At 41.5% G+C, this 12,381-nt stretch overlaps 1 protein-coding gene across 2 annotated transcripts in view; it reads left to right on the top strand.

Moving 5' to 3' along the window:
- Positions 1-12,381, top strand: part of tdrd1 (tudor domain containing 1) — a 94,396-nt gene that overhangs the window by 23,052 nt on the left and 58,963 nt on the right. For both annotated transcript variants that reach the window (XM_072557371.1, XM_072557370.1), the window contains exons 5-6: positions 8,082-8,184; positions 9,014-9,074. In XM_072557371.1, coding sequence (XP_072413472.1) covers positions 8,082-8,184; positions 9,014-9,074 — 164 coding nt within the window. The remainder of the gene's footprint in view (positions 1-8,081; positions 8,185-9,013; positions 9,075-12,381) is intronic.

Below are 12,381 nucleotides of genomic sequence, written 5' to 3'. Positions count from 1 at the left end.
CAGATTGTATTGATTAGTTGGAGTAGCAGTTAGAGGCAATGAGAAATTTATAAGAGCTGGTGGATGTGACGGATGACAGTTATAGGAAGGGAGAAAAACTACAGGTATAGTCAGGTACATGGGTTAACTCCAGGGAAGGTAAAAGGAGGCAGGTCATGCAGGAGTCTCCTATGGCTATCCCCATTTCAAACAAGTATGCTGTTTTGGAAAATGTAGGGGGTGATGGACTCTCAGGGAAACGTAGCATGAGCAACCAAGTGTTTGGTATCAAGACTGGCTGTAATGTAATGAGGGGTGCGTCAGGTTCCAAGCGATCATTTGTGATGGAGGGTCTCTCTAGTCAGACGCACAGACGTTTCTGCGGCTGGCAGAGAAATTTCAGAATGTTGTGTTGCCTCCCTGGTGCCAGGATCAAGGATATCTAAGGGTGCAGAATGCTCTCGAAGGGGAGAGGGACCAGCAGGAGATCATTTACACATTGGAGCGAATGACATAGGAAAGGAAAAGGATGAAATTCTGAATGGAGAATAGAGGAAGTTAGGCAGGAATTTGAAAAGGAGTCCTCAAAGATAGTATTATCTGGGTTACTCCCAGTGCCACAAGTTTAGTGAGCATAGGAATAGGAGGATAGAGCAGATGAATGCGTGGCTGAGGAGTTGGTGAAGGAAGAAGGGTTCACATTTTTGGATCATTGGAATCTCTTCTGGGGTAGAAGCAACCAGTACAAGACTGTTTGGAAGGGAAGTAATGTACTGGTAGGGAGATTTGCTAGAGCTGCTTGGGAGGATTTAAACTCGTAAGGCAGGAGGTGGGATGTAAGGAAATATTGAGGAAAGAGATGAATCTGAAATTGGTAAAGTTGGGAAAGGGACCGAGTCAGGGCAGGCAAGAACAAAGCAGAGAACAAGGTAGGACTGATAAATTAAACCGCATTTACTTCAATGCAAGAGGCCCAACTGGGAAGGCAGATTACCTCAGGGTATGGTTAGGAACATGAAATTGGAATATCATAGCAATTACAGAAACGTGGCTGAAGGATGAATAGGTCTGGCAGCTTAATGTTCCAGGATGCAAATGCTATAGGAATGATAGAAAGGAGGGGTGGGGGCTGTGGGGTGGTTGGGGGTGCAAGAGAGGAGGGGGAAATGGCCTTTTTGATAAGGGATAGCGTTGCTGCTGTACTTAGGATATTGTTGGGAATACATCCAGGGAAATTATTTGTGTGGAATTGAGAAATCAAGTGATGATCACCTTACTGAAATTGCATTACAGCCTCCCCCAAACGTTGGGGAGAAATTGAGAAACAAATTTGCAAGGACATTGCAACTATCTGTCTGAATAATAAGATGGTTATTGTAGGAGATTTTAACTTTCCAAACATAGACTGGGACTGCCATTGTGTTATGGGTTTAGATGGAGAGGAATTTGTTAATTGTGTACAAGAACATTTTCTGATTCAGTATGTGGATGTACCGACTAGAGAAGGTGCAAAACTTGATCTACTTTTGGGAAATAAGGCAGGGCAGGTAACTGAGGTGTCAGTGGGGGAGCACTTTGGGGCCAGAGACCATAATTCTATTTGTTCTAAAATAGTGATGGAAAAGGATAGACCAGATTTAAAAGTTGAGTTCTAAATTGGAGCAAGGCTAATTTTGGTATGAGGCAAGAACTTTTGAAAGCTGATTGAGCGCAGATGTTCGCAGGTGAAGGGACAGCTGAAAATTGGGAAGCCTTCAGAAATGAGGTAACGAGTGTACAGAGTCAGTATATTCCTGTTGGGGTGAAAGGAAAGGCTGGTAGGTATAGGGAATGCTGGATGACTAAAGAAATTGAGGGTTTGATTAGGAAGAAGAGGGAAGCTTTTGTCTGGTATAGACAGGATAGATCAAGTGAATCGAGAGAAATCAGGAAAACAAAAAGGGGACATGAGATAGCTTTGGGGAATAGGATTAAAGAGAACCCAAAGCAATTTAAGAAATACATTATGGACAAGAGGGTGACTGAGGCGAGAATAGGACCCCTCAAAGATCAGCAAGGCAGCCTATGTGTGGAGCTGCAGGAGATGAGGATACTAAATGAGTATTTGCATCAGTATTTACTGTGGAGAAGGACATGAAAGATATAGAATGTAAGGAAATAGATGGTGACATCTTGAAAAATGTCTGTATTACAGAGGAGATGGTGCTGGATGTCTTGAAACACACACAAGTGGATAAATTTCCAGGACCTGATCAGGTGTACCTAAAAAGTCTGTGGGAAACAAGGGAAATGATTGCAGGGCCCCTTGCTGAGATATTTGTGTCATCGATAGTCACAGGTGAGGTGTCGGAAGACTGGAGATTGGCTAATGTGCTACTATTTAGGAAAGGTGGTGAGGAAAAGCTAGGGAACCTATAGACCAGTGAGCCTGACATCTGTGTTGGGCAAGTTATTGGAGGGAATCCTGAGGGACAGGATGGACATGTATTTGGAAAGACAAGAATTGAGTAGGGATAAGCAGCATGGCTTTCTTTATGGGAAGTCCATGTCTCTCAAACTTGATTGAGTTTTTTGAAGAAGTAACAAAGGATTGATGAGGGCAGACTGGTAGATGTGATCTTTATGAACTTCAGTAAGGCATTCGACAAGGTTCCTCATGGGAGACTGGTTAGCAAGGTTAGATCTCGCGCAATACAGGAAGAACTAGCCATTTGGATGCAGGGCTGGCTCAAAGGTTGAAGCCAGGGTGGGTTTTGGGGGGGTTGTTTTTCAGATTGGAGGCCTGTGACCAGTGGAGTGCCACAAGGATCTCTGCTGGGTCCAGGACTTTTCATCATTTATACAAGTTATTTGGATGTGAACATAGTTTGTACGTTTGCACATGACTCCAAAATTGAAGGTGTAGTCGACAGCAAAGGAGTTTAACTCCAAGTACAAAGGGATCTTGATCAGATGGGACAAGGGGTGGCAGATGGAGTTTAATTTAGAAAAATGTGAGGTGCTGCATTTTGGGAAAGCAAATCAGAGCAGGACTTATACACTTAATGGTAAGTTCCCAGGGAGTGTTGAGAACAAAGAGACCTTAGAATGCAGGTTCATAGTTCCTTGAAAGTAAATTTTCAGGTAGGTAAGATACTGAAGAAGGCATTTGGTTTGCTTTCCTTTATGGTCACCGCATTGAGTATAGGAGTTGGGAGGTCATGCTGTGGCTGCACAGGGCATTTGTTGAGGGCACGTTTTGGAATATTATATGCAATTCTGGTCCCCTTCCTATCGGAAGGATGCTGTGAGACTTGAAAGGGTTCAGAAAAGATTTACAAGGATTTTACCAAGGTTGGAGGATTGGAGCTATAGGGAGCAGTTGAATAGTCTGTAGCTCTTTTCCCTAGAGCATCGGAGGCTGCGGGGTGATCTTAGGTTATAAAATCATGAGCGATTTGGATAGGACAAACAGGCAAGGTCTTTTCTGTGGGATGAGGGAATCCAGAACTAGAGGGCAAAGGTTTAGGGTGATAGGGGGAAGATTTAAAAGGGCCCTCAGGGGCAACTTGTTCACGCAGAAGGTGGTGCGTGTGTGGAATGAGCTGCCAGAGGAAGTAGTCGAGGCGAGTACAATGACATTTGCTTGGGTATATGAATAGGAAGGGTTAAGAAGGATATGGGCCAAGTGCTGTCAAATGGGACTAGATTAGGTTAGGCTATCTACTTTGCATGGACGATTTGTACTGAAGGGTCTGTTTCCTTGCTGTACCTCTCTATGACTATAACCACTGAGAAATCTGCTTTTTGCACTTGTTGATTTCTTGTATGGTATTATCTCTTGCTGCGAATGGGTCTGAGCATTAAAATTCACCTTACCAATCTGGCCAGTGAGAGGAGAACTGTAGTTGTTTTATTCATTTCCTTAAATTAGTTCGGAACAGTTGGAGTTAGTGTTCAAGGTGACCAGTTTTCTGGAGAAGTTTGTCTTTATTCTCTGGTATGGATATAATGCTACTACGTGATACAAGGTAAGTAACGGTTACATGAGTAGCTCTTATTGTGACTTTTGCAGTAAAATATTCAGTTTCTCATCAGTTAGCATAAGGCAACAGATACATCATTTACATATAAAACTTAGCACCTAATAATTTGAGAGCAGTTGTATGGAATGCAGTTTATGTCTCTTTTTTGCAACATAGTATCTAACATTTGCCCCTACCTTTTGAAGAACATATTTTTATTCGAAAAGCTTAGTTGCATCTTGTTTTTAAAAAATGTCACTGACAGCTGGACAGAGAAAGTGGAGATTGATGATTGAACAAGAAAAAAATCCTTCACTGAATTCTGCTTTGAGAGTAAATAAAAGATTAAATTTACATAATATTTGTTAGAGTCTATGAAAGTGGCAAAATATTTAATTGAAATAATTTTTCAAACATGTTCACTGTTGTAATAGAAGGAACTATGAATTTATGGAAAAGTGTCAGCAGTGCAGTGAGATTGAAGATAAAGCAGATTGCTCATGTGGTTGTTGACCGATAAACATTGGTTAATATGAAGGGAAACAAGTTGTACCAGTTTTATTCCTCTCCAGGAGGACTGTTAGACTATTGGTTTGAAGTCTTTTCTCTAAGATTCCAACACAGACATGGTATCGCTTACACAACCTATTGATTTGGTCAAAATGCTGCTTCTGAATGACCACTGAAATGGAGATGTAGTTTCCTGTAAACAGGCTGGAATATATGATCTCAGAATTGCAAGACTTAATAAAGTGGTTATGTTTTAAACTGTCTCCTTTGACATAGTGCAAAAAGTCCTGGAATGGAAGATGGTGAAATCATGCCAAACCCTCCTTAAGGATACGCCTGTAATTTGATTATCATGGGAAAGGCAGAAAGGCAGAACTCTATAGAAAATAAAATGCCAGTTTGCATCTTTGAGAAAAGACACCCAGCTATCTTTATAGACATAGATTCTCAGATTGAGACATCTAGGAAGGAAGACTAAATATACTCTACTTCTGTTCAAAGCAGATAATGAGACTTTTTGGTAGTCATTGAACAATGCACTGGGAAGAAGTGATCTTCTATTTGAAGAAATGGGACTTGTTGAGTTAGCAAGTGGGCTTGGATGCAAGCAGGCATTTCAGGAATATTTAGAAGACTGAATGAAAGTTCAAAGGACATTCGAAGGCTCTACCTGGTTTGGAAGGGAAAAGTGGGCCTACTGAAAAACTGCAACACAGGACTTGGAGGTAGAAGTATGCCATTTGGTCCTTGAGACCTGCTCTCCAAGAAAATTGTTCAAGACATTGGTTCGGCCACATTTAGAATACTGTGTACAGTTCTGGGCATCACATTCCCAAAAGGATTTGATGCTTTGGAGAGGGTGCAGAAAAGGTTTACGAGGATGTTGCCTGGTATGGAAGGTGCTAGTTATGAAGAGAGGTTGAGTAGGTTAGGTTTATTTTCACTAGAAAAAAGGAGATTGAGGGGGGACCTGATTGAGGTTTACAAAATCATGAAGGGTATAGACAGGGTGGATAGTGACAAGCTTTTTCCCAGGGTGAAGGATTCTATAATGAGGGGTCATGCTTTCAAGGTGAGAGGTGGAAAGTTTAAGAGGAATACACACGACAAGTACTTCACACAGAGGGTGGTGGGCGTTTGGAATGCATTGCTGGCAGAAGTGGTTGAGGCAGGCACGGACCATTCATTTAAGATGCGTCTGGGCAGATGCGTGAGCAGGTGGATACAAATGCTTAGGAATTGACTAACCGGTTTAGACAGTACATTTGGATCGGCTCAGGCTTGGAGGGCCGAAGGGCCTATTTCTGGGCTGTAAATTTTCTTTGTTCTTTGTTCTAAGGTTACGGCTGACCTATTCCATAACACTTGACTCCCTTGTCTAACTCAGTCTGGAATAAACTTACAAACTCAGCCTCCGTTTTACTTTTATTATATAAAGTTGTTATGCTCTCGTGTTATTTTTAAAAAGTACTTAATTTTACAGAAGAAATTTTTACTTCAAGTTTAGCAAAAATAGAAATTGTAACTAGAATGAGACAATGAGATCTACCGGTCCACAAGACTATTTCAGAGATCATTGTGCAGTTTCCTCATGGTATGATTTCTGTCTGATTTAGAATTCAGTGACCAATCTTGACAACTATGAGATGGGTTTAATTAGAAAAGGAAAAGAAGGGTAATGAATTGAAGCTGGGTAATTGAGTTGAACTTCAAATTAACTGCAATCTAAGTGAAAGGTGGAGCAAACCTGAAATCCATTGATGCTCCGTGGTCAAGCAATGTCAATCCAAAACTGTTCTGCATGCTTTCTCATTTAATTGGATATGGTGAAATTGCTCACCACTTTGCAAGCAGGGTCTTCTCGGTCCTCCTGGACTAGTTGGCACAGACATGGACTCCTTCCTGCAGGACCAGTAGTGAAGATTGTGACACCAGACCATGCTAGCTTGGTCTGAAATTGAGTTTTCCCTGTCTGGAGGACTGGCCAACACTTTGGGAAGCAGGTCCATGACCTCCTTCACTCTGCCAGGGTAATGTCCCTCCTATAGTCCAATTCTCTCAAACTATCTCTCTGCAATTGTTCCTCCCTCCCACCAGTGCTTATGCTGAATCACTCAAATAAATGCATGCAACATCTTCCCTCACTCGCTCTTCTCTATCCCTCTCTTTGCCCCTGCATAACGAATATCTTGGCTCGCCACTCATGAAAAGCATAAAAGATGACAAGTTGCACCTGTCAAAATGGGTGTTGCCACACTTCTCAATAAATCCCACACCGCTGAAAGCTCTATACGTTTCTCTTGAAAATGAGAGTAATGTAATGGCCATGCCTGAACCCAGGTCAGAATGATCAAGACTTTAAACCATAGTTATGACTGTGTATCATTTTAGCATACATTGTGGGAACACTAATGTCCTTATCATAAAACATTAATATTATCAACATGAATTTTTATTAACCACTTACACCTACCTTTTCCTTAGCTAACAAAAAGGTCCTCCCTCACATTTGATGTGTACTTAAATTGACCATGTTAGTAATGATTTTTAAGGGTAGATACCCAGAATTTTTAAGGATAGATAACCAGTTGTGCTTTGGGGAGACTAAAAGGAAGAACAGTAATTGGGGGAAAAAAAATCAGCGAGCCGAGGTGGACATGTGAAAAGGATAATTTAATGCAAGATCAAAGCTGAAAGGAGAGGGGTATGCTCATGAATGGATTTCAGTTTGAGCATGAAGCTATTTGTTGATTAAAAGCCATTATAGATTAACGTGTGAAAGGAGGATGGTTGAGTGGGACTTGGTGCAACATTGGGTACACACAACACATGTTTTTATTGAGCGGAATGGGAGGCCAGGCAGGCATTGAAGTAGATCACAATGTAGGTTTAGATGGCAGATGGGTCAAGGCAGGGTAGAAATAGATGTTGTTCAAAAGATGAAGGTAAGCTATCTGTGATGGAGCGCATACAGATTTCGGATCCTATTTGGAACAATTTGCGTACAAAGGTTGTGAATTACCTTAGAAATGTCTTGGAAGTGGTTTGTAACTGATGTTGTGGCCAAAGTTTTTCATGGGTGGCACGGTGGCTCAGTGATTAGCACTACTGCCTCACAGCACCAGGGACCCGGCTTCAATTCCTGCCTCTGGCAACTGTCTATATGGAGTTTGCGCATTCTCCCTGTGTGCGTGGGTTTCCTCCCACAATCCAAAGATGTGCAGGTTAGGTGAATTGGCCATGCTAAATTGCCCATGGTGGTGGGCGCATTAGTCAGCGGTAAATATAGGGCGGGGGAATGGGTCTGGGTGGATTACTCTGCAGAGTGTTAGTGTGGACTTGTTGGGCCGAAGTGCCCGTTTCCATACTGTCGGGAATTCAATCATATGTTGATATATAATGGCTGGTTGATGGGGAACCACCTGAGCAATTCAAGGAAAGGAAGGGTGAAGAGGACTGAAGAGAATATGCTGAATGACATTTGTGTACATGTAGAACTTGGTTCCAAAACTTTGATTTTATATTTAATTGTGTAAAATTGACATTTCTTTACAATATTTGAATATTTTGTTCTCTGTTCTCTTTCAGGATTAAATCGATGTGCACAATGCAAGCAGCTATATTGTTCAGTGAAATGTCAGAAGATTGATTGGCCAGTGCACAAATCCATATGTAAACCTGCAAAACCTCTGTAAGTGAGAATTACTCAGTGGCATTGATGTCAATCCTACCTCTTGTATCCTAAAGATTGAACACACTAACAGTAACATCTGAGCAGCAGTTTACATGAAATCCATTTGTCTGCGTTCTCTCTTTTATTTTATGCCCAATTCTTTGAAATGTATTAGATTTCCTACAGCATGGAAACAAGCCCTTCAGCCCAACAAGTCCACACCGAACCTCTGAAGAGTAACCCACCTGGACCCATTCCTTTTATTTACCCCTGACTAATGCACCTAACACCCTATGGGCAATTTAGCATGGCCAATTCACCTGACCTGCATATCTTTGGATTGTGGGAGGAAACTGGAACACTCTGAGGAAACCCATGTAGACACAGGGAGAATGTGCACACTCCATGCAGTCAGTCATCCGAGGCAGGAATCAAACCCGGGCAGCAGTGCTAACCACTGAGCCACTGTGCCACCCCTGTGGGTATAGTTCTTGCAAAAGCCTATAGATGAGTACATTTTAAGTTAAAATACAATATTAGCAGAATGGCATGAAATTTGAGATGTGGATGTTTGCATCCTTTTATAGTTGCTCACTGGTTATTGAATCTAAAAGCATTTTTTGGTTTGCAGTTTGCCCATGTGAAATGATAAAAGTAGACACACCTATGTTCACTGTTAGTTCATTACTGGATTTGTTTTTATTTAGTCGATTGAAATACTGTTTTGAGGCCAGAGTCTGCTAGTGTAAATTTAGTTGATAAACTTTAATACTGGAAGTTATTAGTTTTGGCAATAGCAAATGAAAAAATGTGAACTTTTTAATAACAAACTTCTGTTTGGATTTAGCAGTCGGCCTGAGGACCATCAAAGATTAACCAAAGAGAAGTTGCCTGCAGAACATAATGCGGTAGATCATTAATTTGTATATGAACCAAGTAGTGACAGTGGAAGAGAATATGTTAATCTTTTTTTTTTAAAAAGATGGTGCAAAAGAATAGCTTATTATTGGTCAACCAAACCAAAACTGTTTTCAATGTCGTGGTCTTTGCCCCTCAAAATGTGATTTCTCAATATTACTTTTTGAAAAATACTGTTTATTAATATTTGATCTTTCTATTTATCCCACATCATTGCAAGTTAGTGAGCATGTTGATCAAGAGAAAGTGAGGACTGCAGTTGCTGGAGAGTCAGAGTCGAAAACTGTGGCGTTGGAAAAGCACAGCAGGTCAGGTAGCCTGAAACATCGACACTCCTGCTCCTCGAGTGCTGCCTACGCTTTTCCAGCAACACACTTTCGACTATGTCGATCAAGAAGCCAAGAAATTGTGTGTGTGTGTGGTGTGGGGGCGGGGGGGGTGGTGGCGGTGGGGGGTGGTTAGGGTTAGGGATGGAGCAAGTCTGGGCAAGTATTAAATTGAAAAGGTAATGAGACTAGGGTATCTGCTGGCAGAGAGAATTAATCATGTGATCTCACCTTAGTGTCAAGATTAAACAGATTTCTCATGAGTTGGAGATGAGACGAAGGGTTTCTGGCGATCTTGGTAGTGAGAAGGTAACCAGGGTTTTGTTATACTTTGTAAAATAGTCTGTCATAGATGGTTTTGACAGACAAGATTGAGGTCTGGTTGTGCTTAATGTAGTCTAGCTAAGACTGTACTGGGACAGATCGTCCATAATTTTGTTGAAAGGTGAGACAGGCCTGAGGGGCTGAATGGCCACTTCTGCTTCGAACTCTGTTCCTTGGTCTTAAGTCTGCTACTGGATTGCTAATGCAGTTAAATGTCTTAAACCCTGAATTGGAGTTTGTTAGAATGGAGCTATACCAGGGAAATGAAGTGTATGAGAAAACAAAGGTTTGTATTTTAAGGATGAAGGCATCTGTGAACATGGTTGAACAAACTGGAGTCCTGTGGTGTATGTAAATTTCAGTTGTTGGGTAAGGATGAACAAGGAAGAGGATCAACGAATGGGGCCTTCCCATGTCGAGGATTAACCTCCTTCCTTCCTTTACACTAACTGTTCCAGCATGTTTCCATTCTGCCAGCAGATCAAGTCACACTAGGACAACCCATCCATCTTGTCAGATACATTTAACTTAATGCCCATTCCATTCAGTCTTAATGTGATTGAATTAGTACCTTAGCTTGGACAGAAGTTGGCTTGTGAATAATTACCCCTTTTTAACTTAGCAAACCCTCACTTCCAATTGTACCTTAAACCATTTACGCATCCTGACTACTGATGTGACAAGAGTGCCCCTCAACTCCAAGACAAAATGTGGTCTCACCATCAATTGCCTGGACAGATTTTCCTGGTTTGATCCTCCAATATATTTAACTCCTCTGATCTCTTCTAAAATACTCAGTTTGCTATCCTCCATAAATTTGAGATATTTATGAAGGATAGAGTGGGCCCATTAGGAACAAGCAGCCTAAGTTGCTTGCTGAAGCAAAGGGTATGACAGAGAGGTACTAAATGAGTAGTTTGCTTCTGTCTTTACCAAATTAGAAAATGGTGACAATGGCCTAGTTGAAAATGAGTGTTGAGCAACCAAATACTATAATGGTAGATAAAAAGAAGAGGTGCTTAAAAAGGCTGACAGCATTCCAGGTGGACATGTCATCAGACCAGTATAGGATGTATCATAGATTGCTGAGAGAGGTAAGGGAGCAAAATGTGGAGCCATTAACAAATTTTCCAGGCCCCTCTGAACACTGATTAGTCCTGGTGGACTGGAGGGATTGCTAATGTGACACCATTGTTTAAGAAAGGGTTAAGTGATGATCCAGGATATTACAGACCTGTCATCTTGATATCAATAGTGGGAAAACTGATGGGTTGCCATAATATATGATCAGGTAAACATAGACTTCAGAGAAAAATAAGTTACTATTAGACAATCAACATGGCTTTGTCCAGGTCAGATCATCTCTGATAAATTTAAGGTTTTTGACAAGGTGACATGGGTAGTGGATGTTGTATGTTTGAGTTTTTAGAAATCATTTGCTATGGTGTCTTATGGCAGATTAGTTAGCATATTAGAAATGTTTGTCATCAACAGGTACTTGGCGGCAGGGATTAGAAGTTGACTAAAAGATAGGAAATAGAGGGTAGGTGTAGATGGGTATTTCTTTTGACTGGACATTAATTGAAAGTGGTGTACCCCAGAATTAGTGTTGGAACCTTTTGCTTTTTCTGATTATGTAAATAATTTGGATATATGTGTTAAGGGCAAAATCTCTAAATTTGCTGATATGAAGCTAGGGAGAGTAGTGAATTTAGAGGGACTTTGACAAGTTGGCCAAATGCCAGACACCTGCCAGGTGAATGTCAATGTGGATAAATGTGAGATAATGTGTGGCAGGAACACTGAGAAACAATTACAGGCTCAATTGTACAGGCACATCGGGACTCTGGGTTCAAGTGCATTATTCTCTGAAGCTAGTCAGGTAAAATGTAACAGTTGTTAAAGTACATAGGATTCTTGGATTTACAAATAGAGGCATAGAGTATTTCAACAGTGAGCTGATGGTGCATGCCTACTAATCATTGGTCAAATCACATTTGGAGTATTGTGTACAGTTCTGGGCACCTTATTTAAGGAAGGATGCTAAAACCCCGGAGAGGGTGCAAGGGAGAGTTACTAGAATGATACCAGGAATGAGGGATTTTAGATAGAGTCATAGAGATGTACAGCATGGAAACAGACTCTTCGGTCCAACCTGTCCATGCCGACCAGATATCCCAACCCAATCTAGTCGCACCTGCCAGCACCCGGCCTATATCCCTCCAAACTCTTCCTATTCATATACCCATCCAAATGCTTCTTAAATGTTGTAGTTGTACCAGCCTCCACCACATCCTCTGGCAGCTCATTCCATACACGTACCACCCTCTGCGTGAAAAAGTTGCATCTTAGGTCTCTTTTTTATCTTTTCCCCTCTCACCCTAAACCAATGCCCTCTAGTTCTGGACTCCCCCACCACAGGGCAAAGACTTTGTCTATTTATCCTATCCATGACGCTAATAATTTTGTAAACTTGTATAAAGTCACCCCTCAGCCTCCGCTCCAGGGAGAACAGCCCCAGCCTGTTCAGCCTCTCCCTATAGCTCAAATCCTCCAACCCTGGCAGCATGCTTTTAAATCTTTTCTGAACCCTTTCAAGTTTCACAACGTCTTTCCGATAGGAAGGAAACCAGAATTGTACGCAATA

Source organism: Chiloscyllium punctatum, chromosome 38 (assembly GCF_047496795.1).
Source record: "Chiloscyllium punctatum isolate Juve2018m chromosome 38, sChiPun1.3, whole genome shotgun sequence".
NCBI lineage: Eukaryota > Metazoa > Chordata > Chondrichthyes > Orectolobiformes > Hemiscylliidae > Chiloscyllium > Chiloscyllium punctatum.
This window is presented reverse-complemented; position numbering and strand designations above follow the sequence as displayed.